The following is a 19,537-nucleotide window of genomic DNA, read 5'->3' on the forward strand; positions in this document are numbered from 1 at the left end:
CCTCAAATTGGAATGTTATATATATTTTGCACCTAACTTTGTCCTTCTGATCTTTATAACCACTGTTATAACATTGTTGAGTATCAGATTAATTGTTTTACAGTACATTTCGATGCATTTCCCAAGGTGAGATTTGTTGAAGTTTGAAAACTTTACAATTAATAGTTATCAAGTTTTAATAAGATAGTAAAAGTTAAACTCACTCCTTGAAAGTCAAGGGTGTAGAGATATAGAACTTTTCTTTTCATAATTTATATGACAGCGTATATGATGTTTCTTACAATTTTTTTCTTACATAAGAATAGTGTAGTGATGTCATAAGTTTTTATTTTTGTAGTACATTACAACAACATATAATGACCCCACTTCTCATAGTAACATAAAGTAGTTCATCTATTACATTACAAAATATAGTAATATAATTCACCAAAGAAACGTTAACAATTTTACTTTGGTAACTCAGTAAGGTTGGTTGAAGCTAATAAACTTCATTGCCATCTCCCTGTCAGGATGCTTAGACCTAAGTTTGTTGACGAAGTCTTTGAACTCGAGGGTGCGATAATGTGGAGGGTTGGCTTCATTTATGAAACATTTTGATGGTTCTATAGTCATATTATTTTCAGGATAAACTCCATATGCTAAGCTTTGTCGAGATGTTGTCGTATTTGTCACAACTCGATGTTCTGCTGCTTTCATCTTCCCATTGCTAATCACCTACGTATAAAAATCACAAACGTCAAAGTCAACTAATTAGCTAAGGAGTAGTTGACATGACATCCTTCCAGAGGTGGGAGGTTCAATCCCCCATTCCCACAATTTTTATACTAAGTGACATTAAAAAAGAACAAAGAAAAATTCAAAATTGCATTATTACTCATGTTGTTGGACAATTTTCAAATATAGGAAAATACGAGCTAACTTATTTACAAATATAACAAAATGTCGATAGTGACATTTTTCTACGTTTGAAATACTTTTAATAGTTTTGTTATTTAAATGAATTACCATATTTTAAAATGCATGTTATTTAACATTTACAAATGTCATGTAAAGTCATTTTTACTGTAGTGTTGGAAACTGTACGTACCTCAAAAACATAGCCAAGATTAACGAGAAAGGCATCAGGAAGAGGATCAACATCAATCCATTCACCGTCTTTGAGGAATTGAAGGCCATTGACATCTTGAAACAAGATGGTGATGACTGTTGGATCAGCATGTTTGTTCAACCCCAGAGTCAAGCTAGGGTTTGGGCATGGTGGGTAATGGTGTACCAAGAATTCTGGGTTATTACTCATTCCACCACTAAAATATTCTTTCTCAAGCCCCAGCCCTTCACTTAACACCTCTAATATCTCTAAAGAAAACTTTTTCATAACCACTAAATATGCTTCCATCACCTCCCTAAAATAATCATCATTTTAAGTTAAAGTAAATAGTTTAGGGTTTAGTGTAATTTAAGTAGTTTAGTTTATCCGTGTTGTAGGTTAATACAACACCGATCATGTTGTTCTACGTTATTTAAAAAGTATTAATCGTAAAAGTGAGCTATCAACGTTGAGATCAGAAGTTTGAATCCTCTACCTCTATTTTTATTCTAAAAAGATCCAACAAGCTAATAATCGATGTTGATAAGTTTATACCAATGGAACATAATTTTATGTATAAAAGGTTAGTTTACATGTGAACATGATAAATTAAACACAAATTCTTGAAGAGATATGGCGAGAAACTTGATGCCTATTTTTGTAACCGGTTTAACGAAAGTTAATAGTATCCTTTTTCCAAAAAAAGAAAAAAAAAACTATCAATTTTGTTTAAGTACACAATGGATTGGTTTGTCTAAATAAATATGCAAGAAAGAGAATGAAATTTTAAAGTTTAGGTTGGTATGCTAATTATTTGGTTTCTTTTAAAACTGATAACAAGTTCATTATTGTTAATTTTATTTTTGTCTTTTTTGTGATTTATACATATTTCTTTTCAACTTGTGTAGTATAGATTTCACCCATTATAGAGATACACTTGAATTTCAAATTACAATTTCTTTTCTTTTAAAGGAAGGAATATTTTTTGAAAACTGTCTTTAGTTCACCAGAATTGGTTGAGTTCTTGAAAATATGAGTAAACAGTGTGGATACCATAAACATAGAAAGAACTTAGATGTGAAAGTGTTCAAAATTTTAGTTTTGAAAATAAAAAACAGATTGATTACCAAACAGTAGGGTCTACTCTTAATCTTTTTGTTATTGGCCTCTTGTTTATGTTTGTGTTTGTTTCATTTTCTTACAACTCTTTTGCAATTTTTTTTCTTCATTTTTCCTCAAGAAAAATATTTAAATTTATATCCAATTTCCAAAAACAAAATTAAGTTTTTGAAAATGTATCTTTCTTAGTTTAAAATAATTAAATTGGAGAATGTCCTTAAAAGAAATGGATTTGAGTTGTATTATCATTTCCTTTTTAGTTTTTTTTTTTAAATTTATGTCAGTTTCTTTCAATTATTTTATTACTAGTTTTCAATTTTTTAAAACCAACATATGAATTTTTAGTTAATTTTGAAACAACATTTTAAATGATAAAATAGTTGAAAATATTTATAAATATACAAAAATTTCAATAGACATCTATTAATGAATGATATTTAGTATATTGTGCATTGTCTATCAATTCATGACATTAATATAGATGGACTTTTTGCTATGTTTGTATATATATATATTTTTTTGTTCTATATATTTGAAAACAATAATTTTTTTTCTTTTTAGAGATCAATAATAGTGAACCACTCATACTTCGGATCTTGTGTTGTGGGTGCAGTTGTTTAAAGCATCAACAGAGAAAGTAGATAACGACAAAATAATGAAACTTAAAGGTGATCGATACTGAGAGAGGTTTTATCAGCTAATTTTTTGAGAAAATGAAGAATGATGATTATCGAATGATGGCTATAAGTGAAAGCTTTTACGTTGTGTTTACCTGAATTTAGGGGGATTTTGAGGCCAAAACTGAACATTTTTGTTCAAATTAGGATAACATATTAACCTCAAAGAATCTTTCCAGAGATGAAGCTCTTCTTTTTCATAATTTGGAGTGCTTGAATAAATTAGACAACTTTTATTTGGATCTTTTGAACATTCCATCTCTTTGTCTTCTGATGACATGGCATGAAACTCCCTCGACACCCTCATTGTCTCTTCTACTAATGCTTTTGAGACACCATGGTTTATTACCTAAACAAACAGTAGAATCGATGTTGTTTAATTTGTTAGTGATACAGTTTAAAATGTTGTATATATATACATATAAACGTAACTCAACTCAGCTCAACTGGTTAACACATATAGACTCTTTTAATTATTAATTAAAAGGCGATTTAACATAACATTTAAGATTTTATTTCATGATATTTTGAAAACTGTTGCAAAGTTATTATATCCTTTTTCCACGTGAAAGTGTCAACTTGGTGTGGTTTGTACTAATTTTCAAAATATATAATGCGAGTTCGGTCTATCAACTTAAATTAGATTGAGTTGGTTACACACTCATTCCAGTGTATCAATGGTAGTCTAACACAGTATTAGAATTAAGAACTTGACTTCAAAATACATTTATGAGTTTCAGGGTAATATCACATAAAGAATCTATAGAACTGACATTCATTAGCATTTCGTACCTGGAAAAACCCAAACTCTTGAGAGACATCGAGAACTTTTTTGGAGAGAAGATCTCGATCTTCTGTTGCCAAATCGATCACTGGAATCTTCTTCTTCACCGAGACGCCAACCCTCTTCTCTGGAGGACACACATAAGTTTCTGGAACTGATCCAATACCCTTCCAATTAGACACAAACTTCGTTTGAGACATCATGCGATTATCTATCTAATAATATTGATTGAGAATATGAGAATGGAGTAGCTCCCTAATTTATATACAATACTGAGGTTTCTCTTTTTCTTTCATGGTTTAAACAGATAGGCAAGTTGCTAAAGTATAAGATTTCTACTAATAGGCTTTGTGATGAGGTTGGTAACTTTTTTTTTGTTTGTTTGTCATTTGTGTTTGAATAAACTCTTGAATATTTTAATCTAACTTTAAAAGAAAATATACTTATGGTATGTTTTGAAGAAGTTTTTCGAAAATAGAAAAATTAACCAACTATTTATATTTTATAGAACAAAATCATTAAAAGACAAAATTTATTACACTTAATTTTTTGACGAATGATAAATATTTTGTCATTAGTGATCTATTTTTGACATTTTTTTTTTTACTATTGTTTTGGGGACAAGACCAAGTGAAGAGCTTGGAGCATAATCACACAAGAAGAAATTCATTTCTTCTCAACTTTAGGGTAAGTAGACGAGTGTTCTCTTAAATGGTGTCTTTGAGACTTGAACAAACGACCCTATTCTCTCTCTATGACATGAGAAGAGTTTTTGTTTATTATTGATTGGGCCATAAATAAGTTGTTTATCAGAGGAGCACTGACATTTAATTAAGGACCAGAAGTAACCTAGGGTAAAACACTAATTTGACCAAACTAGTGTAATAGACACTTGTGAATAACTAACTTACTGTTATTGGTATTTATATTTGTAGATACAAAAATATATTTATAGTGAGAATAGTTCAACTGTGAATTTTTAGTGGAGTGTGTACACATAGTTAACGAATATTGATTATTTGGTTAATGAGTTTTAGCCAATTAATCTCATATCATTGTAGATCTGTAGCTCCATAGATTCCCTTCCTAACTCGTAAAAGGTAATGAAGTTAAAATGTTTAAATTTACTTTAGAAATTAATATAAGGAAATTACATCATAAGACAAAAACATTTTTTAAAAACAAATCAGCTCACGACACATCTTTTTTGCATATTGTGAATATGACAAATAATTAGTGATCAGAGGGCTATTGGAGGGTTATCGACTTTAAATTTGTTACTTTTGCAATTTAGAAAATATAATGGCATGGACTATATTATTATAATTTTTTCTATTTTTGCAAACATCCTTAATATAATGTATGAGGGTCAATATAAAGTTTATATATTTTTTAATTAAACTTTATTATATAAATTTAATTTTAGATAGAATTCAAAATTAATTATGAAAAAATAAAATATAGTTCAAATATTATTTTAATGTAAATTAGATTCATATTAAAACTATATGTTAAAATTTAATGTGTATATGATACACATTACAACTATAGGCTACGAGAGATTTATATATTAATATGATTCAACTTTGGGTCTTATATTTAATTTAGAAATTAATTAATTGGATAAATAATTAATAGTTTAATTTAAAAAGATTTTAAAAAATAGCAAATTTTTGAAATATTTTTAACAAATAATAAATTTTATAACTGATAGTCATTGATATGCTATAGTGATAGAAGACTATCATTAATAGAACCCAAAATTTTGCTATCGCTTGTAAATATTTTAATTTATTTTTCTATTTTAAAAATGTCCCTTAATTTAATTCTATTAATTAAATTTGATTGTTAAGTTAATGAAATTAAATCTGTAGATTATGTGAGAGATATTTATTTAAATATGATTTAAATGAAATCTTAATTAATTATTTGTTTATTTATTTAAATATTAATTTAATTTAAATTAAATTAAATTAATAACTCGTAAGAGTTATTTAAGGAACGTGGAATGCTTTTCCAACTTATCAACAGTATATCAATTATCTGTATCAACAGTATATCAGTCAAGTATATCAAAATTATCAACAATATAGAAGAGTGAACGATTAACAAGTATATCAACAATGTATCATTATAGTACATCATTATCAAATATATATATATATATATATATATATATATATATATATATATATATATATATATATATATATATATATATCCGTAAAATTTATTATTAGTATAAATGATTTCACATGATTAACGTTTATCAAGCATATCAAAATGTACCAGAGATGTATAAGTATAAATTAGCAATAACCAGAGTATTTGTCACATTATATAGAATATCTTTTATAGGTGAGTTGAGTGTGATTATTTCTTTTTTCCATTTTTGTAAACACCAAACGCTAGACTTTGTGAGCAAATTTTTTTGCAAGTACCTCTAACCTAAAAGCATACATCCACTTTGTTTTTCTTTAAGAAAATATCCTTTGACGTGTAAAACATATAATCATCTTGATTGATATTATCATTTTGGATTAAAAGTAACAAATATATAGTAGCAAATACTTTATAATGGACAAAATATGATGAGAGCTTATTGTCTAAGCAATAATCATGCATTCCTTGACATAGAAGGTTTCATATCTCACACATTCTTGTTCAACTATCAATAGAAAAACTTTTCTTTTCCACACAACTAGATTAAATTATAAATTTGGTTCTTATGATTTGACAAATTTTTAACACAATTTCAGAAAAAAAAACTATGGTTAATTTTCAAATTTAGTTTTTAGGTACACATAAAGTTATAATTTAGTCTGAATTTAATTATTTTTGCTATATTTGTAAAATCACAAACCTTACAGATATTTTTATAAAAAATACTAAACTAATTTGCCATCTAATACCGTTTCCAAAATTAATCTTATAGTCAAATCAATTTAAAATAAGGCTAAATGAAATAGAATAAGTGAGTACAATACCCACAAATTTTCTACAACTATTTCATAATTTGGTCATAAATTAAAATTATTTATTTTTATTGTTTATTTCCCTTTAAATCAAGCAGTAATTAATATTTCATAATCATACACCATAATCGAATCGCTTTTCATTGAACAAAAAAGCATATGGAGAGATTTAAGATTTGGTTGAAGTGATTATTTTGGTGCGAAAAAACAAATTATATGAGTAGGTAATGTCTTTCCAAGAATAAAATTGATTGTCATTTATGACCTTCAATTAATGTCTAATGTAAATATTTTTCCAATTATAAGATTAAGTGTCGGCGGATTTATTAAGGGGTCGAGGGCACGTGTCTCCTTCACCCTCTCGATTTTTATATTTTAACATCAATTTTAAAGTGACAGATTACAATATATATTAAATAATGCTCCAATCTAGCTAAATTTTAGTTCTGGTGGACCTGTAAAATCATGGGGTTATGTGTTATCTTACTTACAATAATTATTTTTATGAAATAGTTTTTATTCCAAATATCAATAATTATCTTTTCTCGATAATTTTCTATCCAAGTTTAATTCAAAATATCAACAATTTTCTTCTCTAAATGATTTCTTAAAATGAAGATAATCTTATTTTTCTTTATAAAATTCAATTATTTCGAAGATAATTTGATTTTCTAAAAAAAGTATAGTTTTTTTAAAAAGAGTAAGAAATTTATATAAGATAAAACTTTATCTTGTATCAATTATCTTCTTTCCAAGTTTTATTCAAAATATCAAGAATTTTCTTCCCCGATTGATTTACTAGAATGAAGATAATTTGATTTTTCTTTCTAAATTTAAATGATTTCCTAAACAAAAATAATTTGATTTCCTAGAAGAAATAAAATTTGATTTCTTGAAAAGAAGACAATTTTTTAAAAAGAGAAAAAAAAAAAAAACATATGTAAGATACCTTATTTTCTAGCCCTCATTTGTTATCTAACAAATATTTAGAAATAAATGCAACAAAATTGCCACTCTCAATAATATTCCATGAAAAATGTGTTATTTTTTTTTTATACAATTTTTAAATCTACATTTTTTTAGTATGTTTGTTATATACTGTTCAGTGCCCGATAAATTTTTTGGATCCACCACCAATGTGTTTTTGTCTTAACTTGTGTTCCATTTTTATTTTATTGTTTTGTTTGATTTTTTTTCTCATAACAACATTTTATTTTTGTTTGTTAAGGATCTTCATTTTCAATTGATTAATTTTCCTCCTGATTGTCATTTAAGACTAAACTCATAAATAGTTCTTAAAATGTAATGTTATAATGATTGCTAGACAATTCTACGTATTGTGCAACAATTTGAAAATTAAATTAACTATAGTATATTGGTTTACCTACTAAATTCTAGAAACCTTTAGAGAAGAGAATTGATGAATGAATTAAAAAACACAAACTAAGAGAATGTGGTAAATCGAAAACTTTCGTACTTTTCATTTGAACAATGAATTTTTTGATTTCGTGAGCTATAAAATAGTTACAATTAGCATAATTAGCTGATAGGGCATATACATTATTCATTATTTACATTTTAGAAGTTGAAAAACTTTCGATTTTTCTTAAGCTATTAAAAGTTGGAAAGGCTTTTGGTTTTATTGAGTTATTAGAAGTTGGAAGGACTTTTGGTTTTTTTAAGCTATTAGTTATTCATAAGTTACCGTAATTAATTGTAAAATTATCTCATTTTTTCTTCAATTAGAATAATTAAAATATAAGAGAAAAAAAACAACATTACCATTTACTTAATTACATAAGCTAATTCTAGAAAGGTTATAAATGAAAAAAAAATATCATCCAAACTTTTATATATTCTATAGATTTGTTTCATTTAAATGCGTGTAGGAGAAGCTAAATTTGTTCTTAATTATGATGTGTATTCATTAATTGTATTGTTTTTTTTAGGAAAAATCCCCTTTTAAGTATGAGATATCTATGATTTGATAATCATAGTTGTTCAATCAAATCATTTTCATTTGATGTGAAAACGAGATGGAGAGATTCTTTCCATTTTTATATATATCCTTCATACATAGATCAATTGAAATTTTTTTACTTTTGTAAGTAAAAAAAATATATAATAAAAGAATAAGAAGATTGAATGGGTTATTAGAAAGTCATTGTTTAATTTCTAAATATGAATACATTAATGTGTAAAAAAATCTCTTTTTATTTATGGAAATTTGAATAATATGTCAATACATGCACTTGATGAAGGGATAATAGGGTTAACGTTATTTTATAAGTGTTCCAAATTTAATAGATTGTTGTGCATAAAAGAATCCAACCACCAAATATGAATTAGAGATTTACTTTTATATAAAGTAGACATCCACCTTAGAAAAAATGGTACTTCAAATATAACTGCACATTGTCACAAGTTGTAATATGGAACTAATTAAAGTATTAATAAGTTGGGAGATATATAGTTGTGCAAAATAGATCAAATTTGGAACTATGGTATATGAAGCAAAATATTCTAAGAAGGTGAATTAAACATAATCAAATTGACGGTCGTCGTCTCACCCCAATTGTGTAGTTATTCTTTACTGAGTACTTTTAATTACTTGAGGTGGGTTTTCTCGATTGGTTCTCATAAAGAGCTAGAATGCAATCAAGTAATTTGAAAATCGAAAGGGTGGTGAACAGTGGCGAATCCAGAAATTTTATATAGGGGACACGGGGCACTATATAATAAACACACTAAAAAATATCACGACGTTTCAGTGATACTCTGATAACATTCACGACATTTGTAGCAATAAGGAAATACCGACAATTTCCACGTGATTTTTTGTAATGTAAATATGTGAATTTAAAATTATCATAGAAAAAAACAAACAAAAAAAGAAAGTTTAATACCTTTTGCCTAGAATGTTGTTGAGAAAGTGAAAGTTTGAATCATCGACTTTTGTTTATTTTTTTTTAAAAAAATTTGTTAGATGACAAATGAGAGCTAGAAAATAAGTTAGGGTTTTATCTTAAATAATTTTTTTTCCTCTTTTTAAAAAATTATTTTCCTTTTAGGAAATCAAATTATTTTTCTTTTAGGAAATCATTGAAATTTAGGAAGAAATTTGATATTTGGAAAAAAAAATATTAATATTTGAGAAAAAAAAAGTATTGATGTTTGGAATAAAAACTATTTCGTGACAATTTACGAAGAAATTTGATATTTGAAAAAAAAATTATTCATATTTAGAATAAAAACTATTTCGTAAAAATAATTGTAGTATACGGGATTTGAACTCGCAACCAAAAGATTGTGCAGGAGGGGCACAACTACTAACATAGAAGCAGAAATTAGGCAAAATGAACTAAATTTAATATACATTGTAATTTAACACTTAAAAATCAATATTAAAAAACAAAAATAAATAATGTAAAGGGGACACGTTCTGGGTGACCCTTAATCGATCCGTCCTTGGTGTTAGAAAGCATCTGAGTTAATGAAAATTCAAATGGATAAAAGATTGTAAAATGTGAGAGTAGTCTTAGAAATCGAATCTAAAACACATTCCATTCCAATCTCATCCAATTATGAGCCACCAAAGGCTTCTATAATTATTCCATATCACCTTTGTACTTTTCAAGATGAAGAAAAACCACCATCCACTTGTGGGGAGATGTTTTTATTCCAATCTTATAAGTGGATGTCAAACATTAGACAGAGATGTCTAATGTATTTGATAGTATGATATTCTATCTCAAAATGATCAATTGACAATAAGAGAAGTATTCCATTCTATATATCTTATAAGAAGTGTGAGTTTTCTTGATTTTTTCATTATGAAATCATCAACATGTCAACATTCAAGGGCAGCCACTCTAATCCTTCGACTTATCTAGAACTCTTCTGAAAAACAATAATTCCATTTCCTAGTAAGCATATATGGTATAGTTTTTCTTTTACATTACAACTAGATATATAACAAAGTAGTAATCAACTGAACAACTTATTAAAACGTGGCATGTTTATGCTAATATAAACTTCATTGTTTCCTCATTATTATTTGACACAGCAAAAAAATGCCTATTGAAGTCTTCAACCTTAAAGGAACGATAATGTGGAGGATTGGCTTCATTTATCAAACATTTTGCTGGTTCTATTATCATCTCTTTCTCAGGAAAAATAACATACCCAAAGCTTTGTCGAGATGCCTCTGCGTTTGTCACGACTCGATGTTCTACTGCCTTGAGCTTTCCATTGCTAATGACCTATATATATTATAAGGTAATCACACAAAATCTACTTGTATAGATCATAGTATTAGAATAAATATTGCTTCACCAAAAAGTATTTTAAAGTGCTTTCTATGACTTGGTTGGGACTATATTAATACTTTTTATACATAAAAACAAAAGGGTTTTTAATGACAATACAAACACTAAAATTAATTATATAAACGAACATAAGTATATTCTATCATTAAAATTTGCAATTTTTTTGTGGAGTTTACTTCATTAATTAGTTTGTTGAATAATCAAACTTGAAGTTTTGAAAATCTTAATAGTATAGAAGCTAGTGAGTTTGTAGATATTTTTTATTAAAATAATTTTTTTTATATTAGCTAGTAAAAATTAAATCAAGGGTAAAAATTGCAATCACTCTAATAATTAATATGCTATAGTGATAGAATTCAAAATTTTACTACAGTTTGTAAATATTTTAATTTATTTTGCTATTTTTAAAAATACCGCTTAGTTAAATCTAGCGATTATTCGATACAACTAAAAATTTAAAGTGAAAAATTGAGACAGGGTGACAGTGGTTTTTCTTTTATAAAATATACTAAATAAATTTTATTCTCTATTCAGTGAAACCTATCATATCAAATTATACATATAATATTAATTGAAATGGTTTGGTATGAATAATTTAATTTTTTTCACCACTACTAAAAATAATTTTAACAAAATGAAAACTAAATTGAAAGCCGAGATACCATTAAAATAAGAGACATTTTTTAAAATAGTAAAATAAAATAAGATATTTACAGCAAAATTTTAGATTCTATCACGATAGCATATCAATGATTATGAGTGATATAATTTGCTATAAATTGTAAATATTTTGTAAAATCTACTATTTTTAAAAATTCTTCGTGAATTATTAACAAACCTCTAAAAGGTAGCCAAAGTTAACCACAAATGCATCATCAATAGGATCTATAGAAATCCAATGGCCATCCTTGAAGACTTGAAGACCACTGACATCTTGAAACAAGATGGTCATGAGGTCCCGATCGCAATGTTGATTCAATCCCATAGTCAAACTAGGGTTTGGGCATATTGGATAGTGGTTTGCTGTTAACCTTCGGTACGAACTCATTTCTCCCTCGAAGTAGCCTTGCCCAAGGCCCAACCCTTCACTTATCAGATCTATTATCTCTCGAGAAAACTTTTCCATTGCAATACAATACGCTCCGACCACCTCTCTGCAATAATAATAATCATCATTTTAAGTTTTGTTGGTTGTAGTTAGATAATATGATATTAAATTTATCTTTATCCCACAACTTAAACGTACTTTTGGATCAAACAATAATTTAACGGTTATTAAAGTGTTTGGTAACGTTACTATAATACTAAAATGATCAGACACTCAATATTGATGCATATTGATTGATTGTAATCGATTATATAGGTAAATTCAAAATCTTGATCCTCATTGTATATTTTGTTTATCAACAAATAATGTTACCCTACGTAGTTGAATAGTTAGTTTTAGAAATATTATAGATATTTTATGGAAATAATTTATTAGTGTCTATAATATTCATAAACAACCAATCATAATACATTTATTATTACTAATAAACAATAACATCATACTATATTATAAACAAATAAAGAAAAGAAAAACAATATTAATTATTTCATGTTTGGAGAACAACTTTTAGGGCATAGATCAAAATGTTGTACAAAAATATATATTATTAGCTCATGAGGTAAACTAATTAGAAGAGAATTATTTCATGCTATTTTAAAATTAATTACCTTAATTTAGGAGGATTTTGAGGCCAAGAATGAATGTTTTGATGCAGATCAGGATAACAAGTTAAACTCAAGCAATCTCTCCACAAGTGTGTTTGTTCATTCTCATAATTGTTTGAGCTTGTGAAAACTTTGCAGCTTTTATTGTCTTTGGAAACTTCCCTTCTTTTACCTTGTGGTGGCATCGAATGAAACTCCTTAAAAACACTCATTGTCTCTTCTACTAATTTCTTTGATACTCCATGGTTTATCACCTATAACAAATTGACGGCCACAAAATGTCATCCATAATTATCTTGTATTAACTTCTCATCTCATCCATGATTATCTTATTGACCTTTTCCCACTTCTATAATTATCTTATTGGTATCATGTGAGGATCAAGTGAGGGTCAAGTGCATTTTTCATAATTTTCATTCGTCAAAATTTAGCATCAATATAAACATAGTTCAACTATATATCACCATATAGTACTATACTCCACAACCTCGAAATCAAAGATTTGATATCCCCACGATAAAAACTAAAAAGTTTAAAATCAAAATTTAAGATAGTTAGAAGATCACACAAACTGTCGTTGTTTGGAAAAAAAAAAGGGATTCATGAGCTCTTTCAAACCTGAAAAACTCCGAACTCGTGAGTACTGTCGAGAATTTTTTGGAAGAGAAGAGCTCGATCCTGTGTTGCAAAATCAAGCACGGGAATCGTCTTCTTAAGTGCAATGCCCGGCCTCTTCTCCTGCGGCCAAACATAACTTTCAGGTACTGATTCAACACCCTCCCAGTTGGACACAAAGTTCATTTGAGCCATGATTGAGTGACTAATATGATCAATATAATTAATGAGGTCTGAGGTAGCAGCTCCTTTATACACAATAGATGATCTGGCTAGGTTTCCTGTTTCATTTGCTCTCTCTCTCTTCCTCATTCATAATATACATAGGTCCCACGCTATCAAGAGTCCGTAACATCGACTAAGAAAAAAGTGATTCATAGAATATATAAGTGAGGATAATTATTTCTATTAATATAAGAATCTCTCATGTAGATCTGTTTATGAGATGTTTTTTAAACTATGCTTTGAATTCAAAAGACTAAACAAAACTAAATTTACTATATTGTTCTTAATTTATTCGAGCTCTCAAAAACTGAAAATCTTTATGCATAATCAACTCGAACAAACATATGACATAGAGAAGAACCTACATGAATTGATGTCTCAATAGAAACTATCGACAAAATCGATTTTTCAGTACGTACGTAGATAATAGCACTTAATTTGTTTTTCAAGATATATTGAAATAAACTTAACCCTTTGATAGGTGGAGACATTAATCTTTTTTATGCTTAATTAATTAAATTACTGAATCAAACCAATAATCATGCATCCAAAATTATATATGTATGAGCCACAAATGTAAACCTAATTAAATTGGCTCTCTCAAGCTCAATTAGTTATCTTGCTTAGAACTAAATCCTAACACGTCTCTTTGATTTTTAAGAAGCAAAAACATCAAGGTCTCCGTTGAAATTGACATGAGAAAAAGTGTTTTTCAAAAGACACCTTTTTATTTAAATTATGGAAAGACTTGTTTCTTTTCCCTACTAGTCTAGTATAAATAATAATGTGTGTGGAGATTGAAATTAGAAAATCTATTTCTTTCTTTCTTTCTTTCTTTCTTTCTTTCTTTCTTTATTTTTGTCTATAACGTATAATATGTCTTAATTAAATTAGGTGAGCTATCTCGAGGATGGGGATTTTTTGTTCCCTATCTTTTTTTAGGAGACTTTTGTTCCCATCCTTTCTTGCTTTATAGTAATTAATTATTCACTATATTTATTGTGAGAGAGAAGCTAAATCATATTTTTAGCCACCAAAAAATAGCATAGTTACCCCAAAAATATAATTAGATTAGAAATTTAAGGAATCCAATAATTTTGAAACAATTCCTAAATTAGAATAAAACGTCCTAAATTATCTCTTCAATTCTAGCAATATGATTTGATTTCTTGATATGTGAAATGCAATGGGTAAGAACCCCTATATTAAAACAGAGTGGTGCTCAAGTTCAAAGACTTCCACTTTTAGGGTAGGACAAACAAGTTTTATTTGTTTAGGTTTCTTTCATAAGTCAATTAAAATATTAGGTTGATTTGTCGATAGTTTAAAATTTGTTCAACTTTAGTTTATATAATTTTAAATGTTGAATTTTAGTACAAGTATTTTAAACAAATATGAAATTTATTCATTTCAAAGTTATTTTTTACTAAAAGCGGTTAAATAATAATAATAGACGTCCTAAATTATTTACGAAAAGTGAAATTGGGAATTGAATTATTGTAGTGATGAAAAATAATAAAAATTTGGAACATTTTAAAAAAATAGTAAATATTTAAACTAGGTATAAAATATAGCAAAATCTATCACCATCTAAGTTTTTTTGGTTGCTATATTTGGTAAATTAGAACTTAAAAACTTAACAAAACTGGGGCTTCAGTGTGGCATCTATAAAAAAAAGGTGATTCACACCATTGATCAAGGTATGAATATATTTGATCCAACCATCTTTCATAATATGTGGAGATCTTACATTTCGAAAATGTGTAAACTGTTTATGTGGTCTCGTATACATGAAAGCATCAACACGATTGAGATCCTACAAAAGAGGCTCCTCACATGACATTAAATCCAAACTGGTGTGCGTTGTGTAGAAAAAATGGAGAAGGCAGGGATCACCTCTTCTTAAAATGTTCCTTTGCTTTATCAATTTGGCAGAAATTGGAAATGCAGTTCAGACGGTACACACATCAACAAAATGCCTCCTCTTTGTGTATAGAAGTGTGTAGGGTGAAACAAAGAAGCAAAAAGGAGATCATAGCTTTCAACTCATTTACGATCACTTTGTGGAGCATCTGACTTGAAAGAAATAATAGAACCTTCAACGACAAAGAAAAACCACATTATGAACTTTGGGATGACATAAAGGCGCTTACTGGATTATGAACAAATAGATCTAAAAAATTCTCTAATAATTCGGTTGGAACCATAGCTTTAAATCTTAATGCTTTTGTCTCACTGCTACAAAACTAGCAATACTTGACACTTTGTAACTGTCTAGTATTTGTTTACTAGATTAGAAAACTAGCAATACTTGACGTTTTATTTGTTTACTTGACATTTTTCAATGCGTCAAGTAATCTAGTGTCAAGAATAAGAAAAGTTTACTTGACAGTTTTTAAGCGTCAAGTACAATTATACTTGACATGTAAAAAGCGTCAAGTATATGAAACTACTTGACGTTTTTTAAATGTCAAGTAATCTAGTGTCAAGAATAAGAAGGGTTTTTGTTTGACAATTTTTACGCGTCAAGTAAAATTATACTTGACAATTTAAAAACATAAAAAATTATGTTTATTCTTGATACGTTTTGCTTGTCAAGACTTTTTTTTTCCCTTTCAAATTGAAAATTGTATGATTTGAAATACCCATATAATTATATTACATCTGTTTTGAAGTCTAACAATGGTATACAACATGATCAATTGAACTATTTACATTTTTTGAATTAGCCCAAATTTCCAATCAAATAACTAATACAAATTGCATATATATCATTGAACATATACATATAGTTGGTCATTTACATACTTACAACATAGAAACATATCGTTCTTATTCATATTACAAAATGAGTTATGAACATCGTTCTTAATCATTAAACACGGAAGTATATGTAATAATAAGAAATAGAGACATCACCTTCCAAGCACCACAACACTCTTAGATAACTCTAAACTGATCAAAGTTTCACTAAATTGTTATCCTCAACTCCTTGAAATCTACAAACAAAATAAGAGTGCATTAAAACTAAGAACTTTAACTTCTAATTCTAAGACTAAAGAAACTATATATAGAAAGGCAATGGCATAAGCAAAATAAAACTAAAGAAACTATAAATAAAGGTAGAAATAACATAGAAGAATATACATTGGTACACAGAGAAGAAGCAATACATTTTATAAGGGAATGGGTCAACAAAGATGTAATTTCTCAAACTATGTCACAAAAAATGCAGAACTTCCATAACTGCAATCATGATATCTAAAAGAATGATACAAAACAAGTTACATAACTTCCACAAAACTCAACATGTATTTATTTGGGACATATATGCAAGTAAATTTCATATGAAGAGTACTAAATTATGCTAACTCACATTGAAATTTTTCAAAAAACGTTTCCAACCATTTCTAAACGAGTCTCTCTCTTCTGCATGAAAAAGAAATAGAAATCAAGGTTGTAGTGGTACCTACGGAACCAAGAAAGATTGAAATGGAAATACAAAATCTTCTATCTATATTGATAAAAATGAAATCCGTGAACCCAAAAAGAAAAAGAAAAAAAAAAAGAATGATTAGACCACTTACTAGCATAAATGTTCTCTCTACAACGGACGAAAATGAAAACCACCAACATTATCTAAACCAGACTGATAAAAAGTGCAAGAAACAAAAGTGAGATTGTTTAGAAAGAACTCAAACACGACATATTAGTTTTACTAATAATAAGCAGTAAGATGGGAGTTGTATAGAGGAGAAGTGAAGAGGAAGTTAAAATAGAAAGGAAAGTCAGTGTGATAGAGAAATATTAGAGGATATTTCACAGAATCCAGCGGCAAATTATTTTTGACTTACGAAGCTTATTAACTTTTAACATTTTATCAGAAGGCGCGTTGAATTCACTATTCAAAAACTACACGCCCAATTCTATTGCTTTAAATTTACATGCTTTCGTTTCGGAATAATCGGGCTGCTCTCTAGCCTTTCTACTCCACCGCTTCCTGTAATTACATATTATTATTAATGAAGTGAGCAGTAGTTGATGCATTGATATGTCCCCCATATGGAGATATTCTTGCATCAGCTATCCCTTAGTATCCTTTTTAAAAAAAAAAAGGCGCGTTGAACATTTACCATAGCATGTTTTACAAAATGTTATATTAAGATGCTATAGAAAGCGACTTTTGTATGACGATCTAGTGTTGTATTGTTGGGTTGTTTGGGCTTCTCTCTAGATCTTTTTGGTTTCACTTTGCTTCATGTACTCTCTTGTATTATATCAATGAAACAGAGATGATGAGGGTGCTAAGTGATTGTCCACTTAGTGAAAGATGTCTTAGTTCATTTACTGATCCAACCGTATCTTTTAAAAAAAACATTAAAAATTTAAAGCATGACATTTTGGACGTTTAAAGACATTTTGGACTTAGTGAAAGATGTCTTAGTTCATTTACTGATCCAACCGTATCTTTTAAAAAAAACATTAAAAATTTAAAGCATGACATTTTGGACGTTTAGAGACAAAATGAATGAATTTTTTTTCCAGAACCTTTTACGATTAAAAGCACTTTAGGAGTTTGTCCATGCAAATAAGAAGAGGAGTCGAATAAGGAAAAAGTACTGTTTGCAATTTTGATTAAATTGAAAGACTTCCTAAATCGAGTAATGTATCCAAAAGCTTAAGCTATATAATATTCGATATTCCTCCTTGAAAGGGTTTGAAATATAAAGACTTAAATAGAAAATTAAAAGGATGAAAATAAAACTGTCGGGATTTAAATTTAGAAACATCATACAACAACTTGTTTTAATACTATATGAAATTATCAATTCATCCAAAAACTTAAACCGATAGGTGAGACTAAATTTAATATAATATCTAATAAAAGACACTATGGATGGGAAGGAAAATAAATTTTCATATAATTCACAATAGTAGAGATCATATAGATTTGAAGACCAAACAAATGACCCACATGCTCGAGTAACCATTAGTACTATATATTATATTAAATTTCCCATCATTTTCTATCAGCTTAATTAAACTGAATCAATATGTACTATGAATTAAGATGATCAAAACATAGGATAAGAAAGGATGTCATAACATATTAAATTTCCTTTCATTCACCAAATTACACTTTTAGGTTCATCTATGATTTTAAGACTCATCCAATGAATCAATGAGACTTTAATGTTATGTTAGGCGGTGGAGTAATGAAACCTCAGCTACCTTGATCACCTGATTAAGTTTACAGTTATGAAGAACCTCAACTCATTCATCAACAATGGCAGCCCATGCAGGCTTATTGATAGGCTCAATTCTTTGTAAATGGCAAACCACAAAAGATTGCTGTCAGAATATGTGCAGAATGGTTATATATTTTTCCCATATTCTATCGGTAGAAGGCTTTATGTATTTGTTAGGGCTTCATGCTGTAGAAAACCTTATAATTTAAAATGCTTTCTTTACATAATTTAGCTGATCATAATATTTATGTACATTTAATTTAATATTATCTGTTATATAGATGAAAGGATAGGGGTTTTCAAACCCCAATCTTGAAACTTCAAACACTTACAATATAAAAATAAGATTAATTAATAAAAACACACTATAGACTAAATTTTTGGGTTGGTTTCAATTATACAACATCCCCAAACTCTATAAAGTTCCTTTTGAGCCTTGTAGGATTTGGATGTCTTTATTCAAAAACAATCTTTGTAGGCTTTTTCCATTCAATACATGGACGAAAACATTTTAAATCTGCTTAGGTGTGTTTATATATGTGAACATACTCTTATCAGAAGTAAGCTTTAAAGTTAGGGTTAGGGTTAGAAAAAAAAATATAAACGCATAATTGAAAATTTGGTGCCTGATTGAGTTGTGAATGGAGGAAGCCGCTACTACAAGTACACTTATAATAGGAATCAAACTTTAAACTTTAGATTATGATAAAATTTTAAGAAACTTTGAGGATATAATAGAAATAAACTTAAAGTTCAAGAGTATTA

General features: G+C 27.9%; 2 protein-coding genes across 2 annotated transcripts; both read right to left on the reverse strand.

Annotated features, from left to right (window-relative positions):
- Window positions 1-228: 228 nt before the first annotated feature.
- Window positions 229-3,940, reverse strand: LOC101221249 (protein DOWNY MILDEW RESISTANCE 6). The gene is made up of 4 exons (XM_011661466.2): window positions 3,676-3,940; window positions 2,979-3,232; window positions 1,088-1,403; window positions 229-714 (listed from the first exon to the last, which is right to left on the reverse strand). Exons 1-4 carry the CDS (start codon window positions 3,868-3,870, stop codon window positions 460-462), a joined length of 1,020 nt encoding a protein of 339 aa, XP_011659768.2. The 5' UTR covers window positions 3,871-3,940; the 3' UTR covers window positions 229-459.
- A 6,441-nt stretch (window positions 3,941-10,381) lies between these two features.
- LOC101211297 (hyoscyamine 6-dioxygenase) lies at window positions 10,382-13,624 on the reverse strand. The gene is made up of 4 exons (XM_011660958.2): window positions 13,302-13,624; window positions 12,687-12,937; window positions 11,809-12,124; window positions 10,382-10,904 (listed from the first exon to the last, which is right to left on the reverse strand). Exons 1-4 carry the CDS (start codon window positions 13,608-13,610, stop codon window positions 10,662-10,664), a joined length of 1,119 nt encoding a protein of 372 aa, XP_011659260.2. The 5' UTR covers window positions 13,611-13,624; the 3' UTR covers window positions 10,382-10,661.
- Between the last annotated feature and the right edge of the window lie 5,913 nt (window positions 13,625-19,537).

This window comes from Cucumis sativus, chromosome 7, assembly GCF_000004075.3.
Source record: "Cucumis sativus cultivar 9930 chromosome 7, Cucumber_9930_V3, whole genome shotgun sequence".
Lineage (NCBI taxonomy): Eukaryota > Viridiplantae > Streptophyta > Magnoliopsida > Cucurbitales > Cucurbitaceae > Cucumis > Cucumis sativus.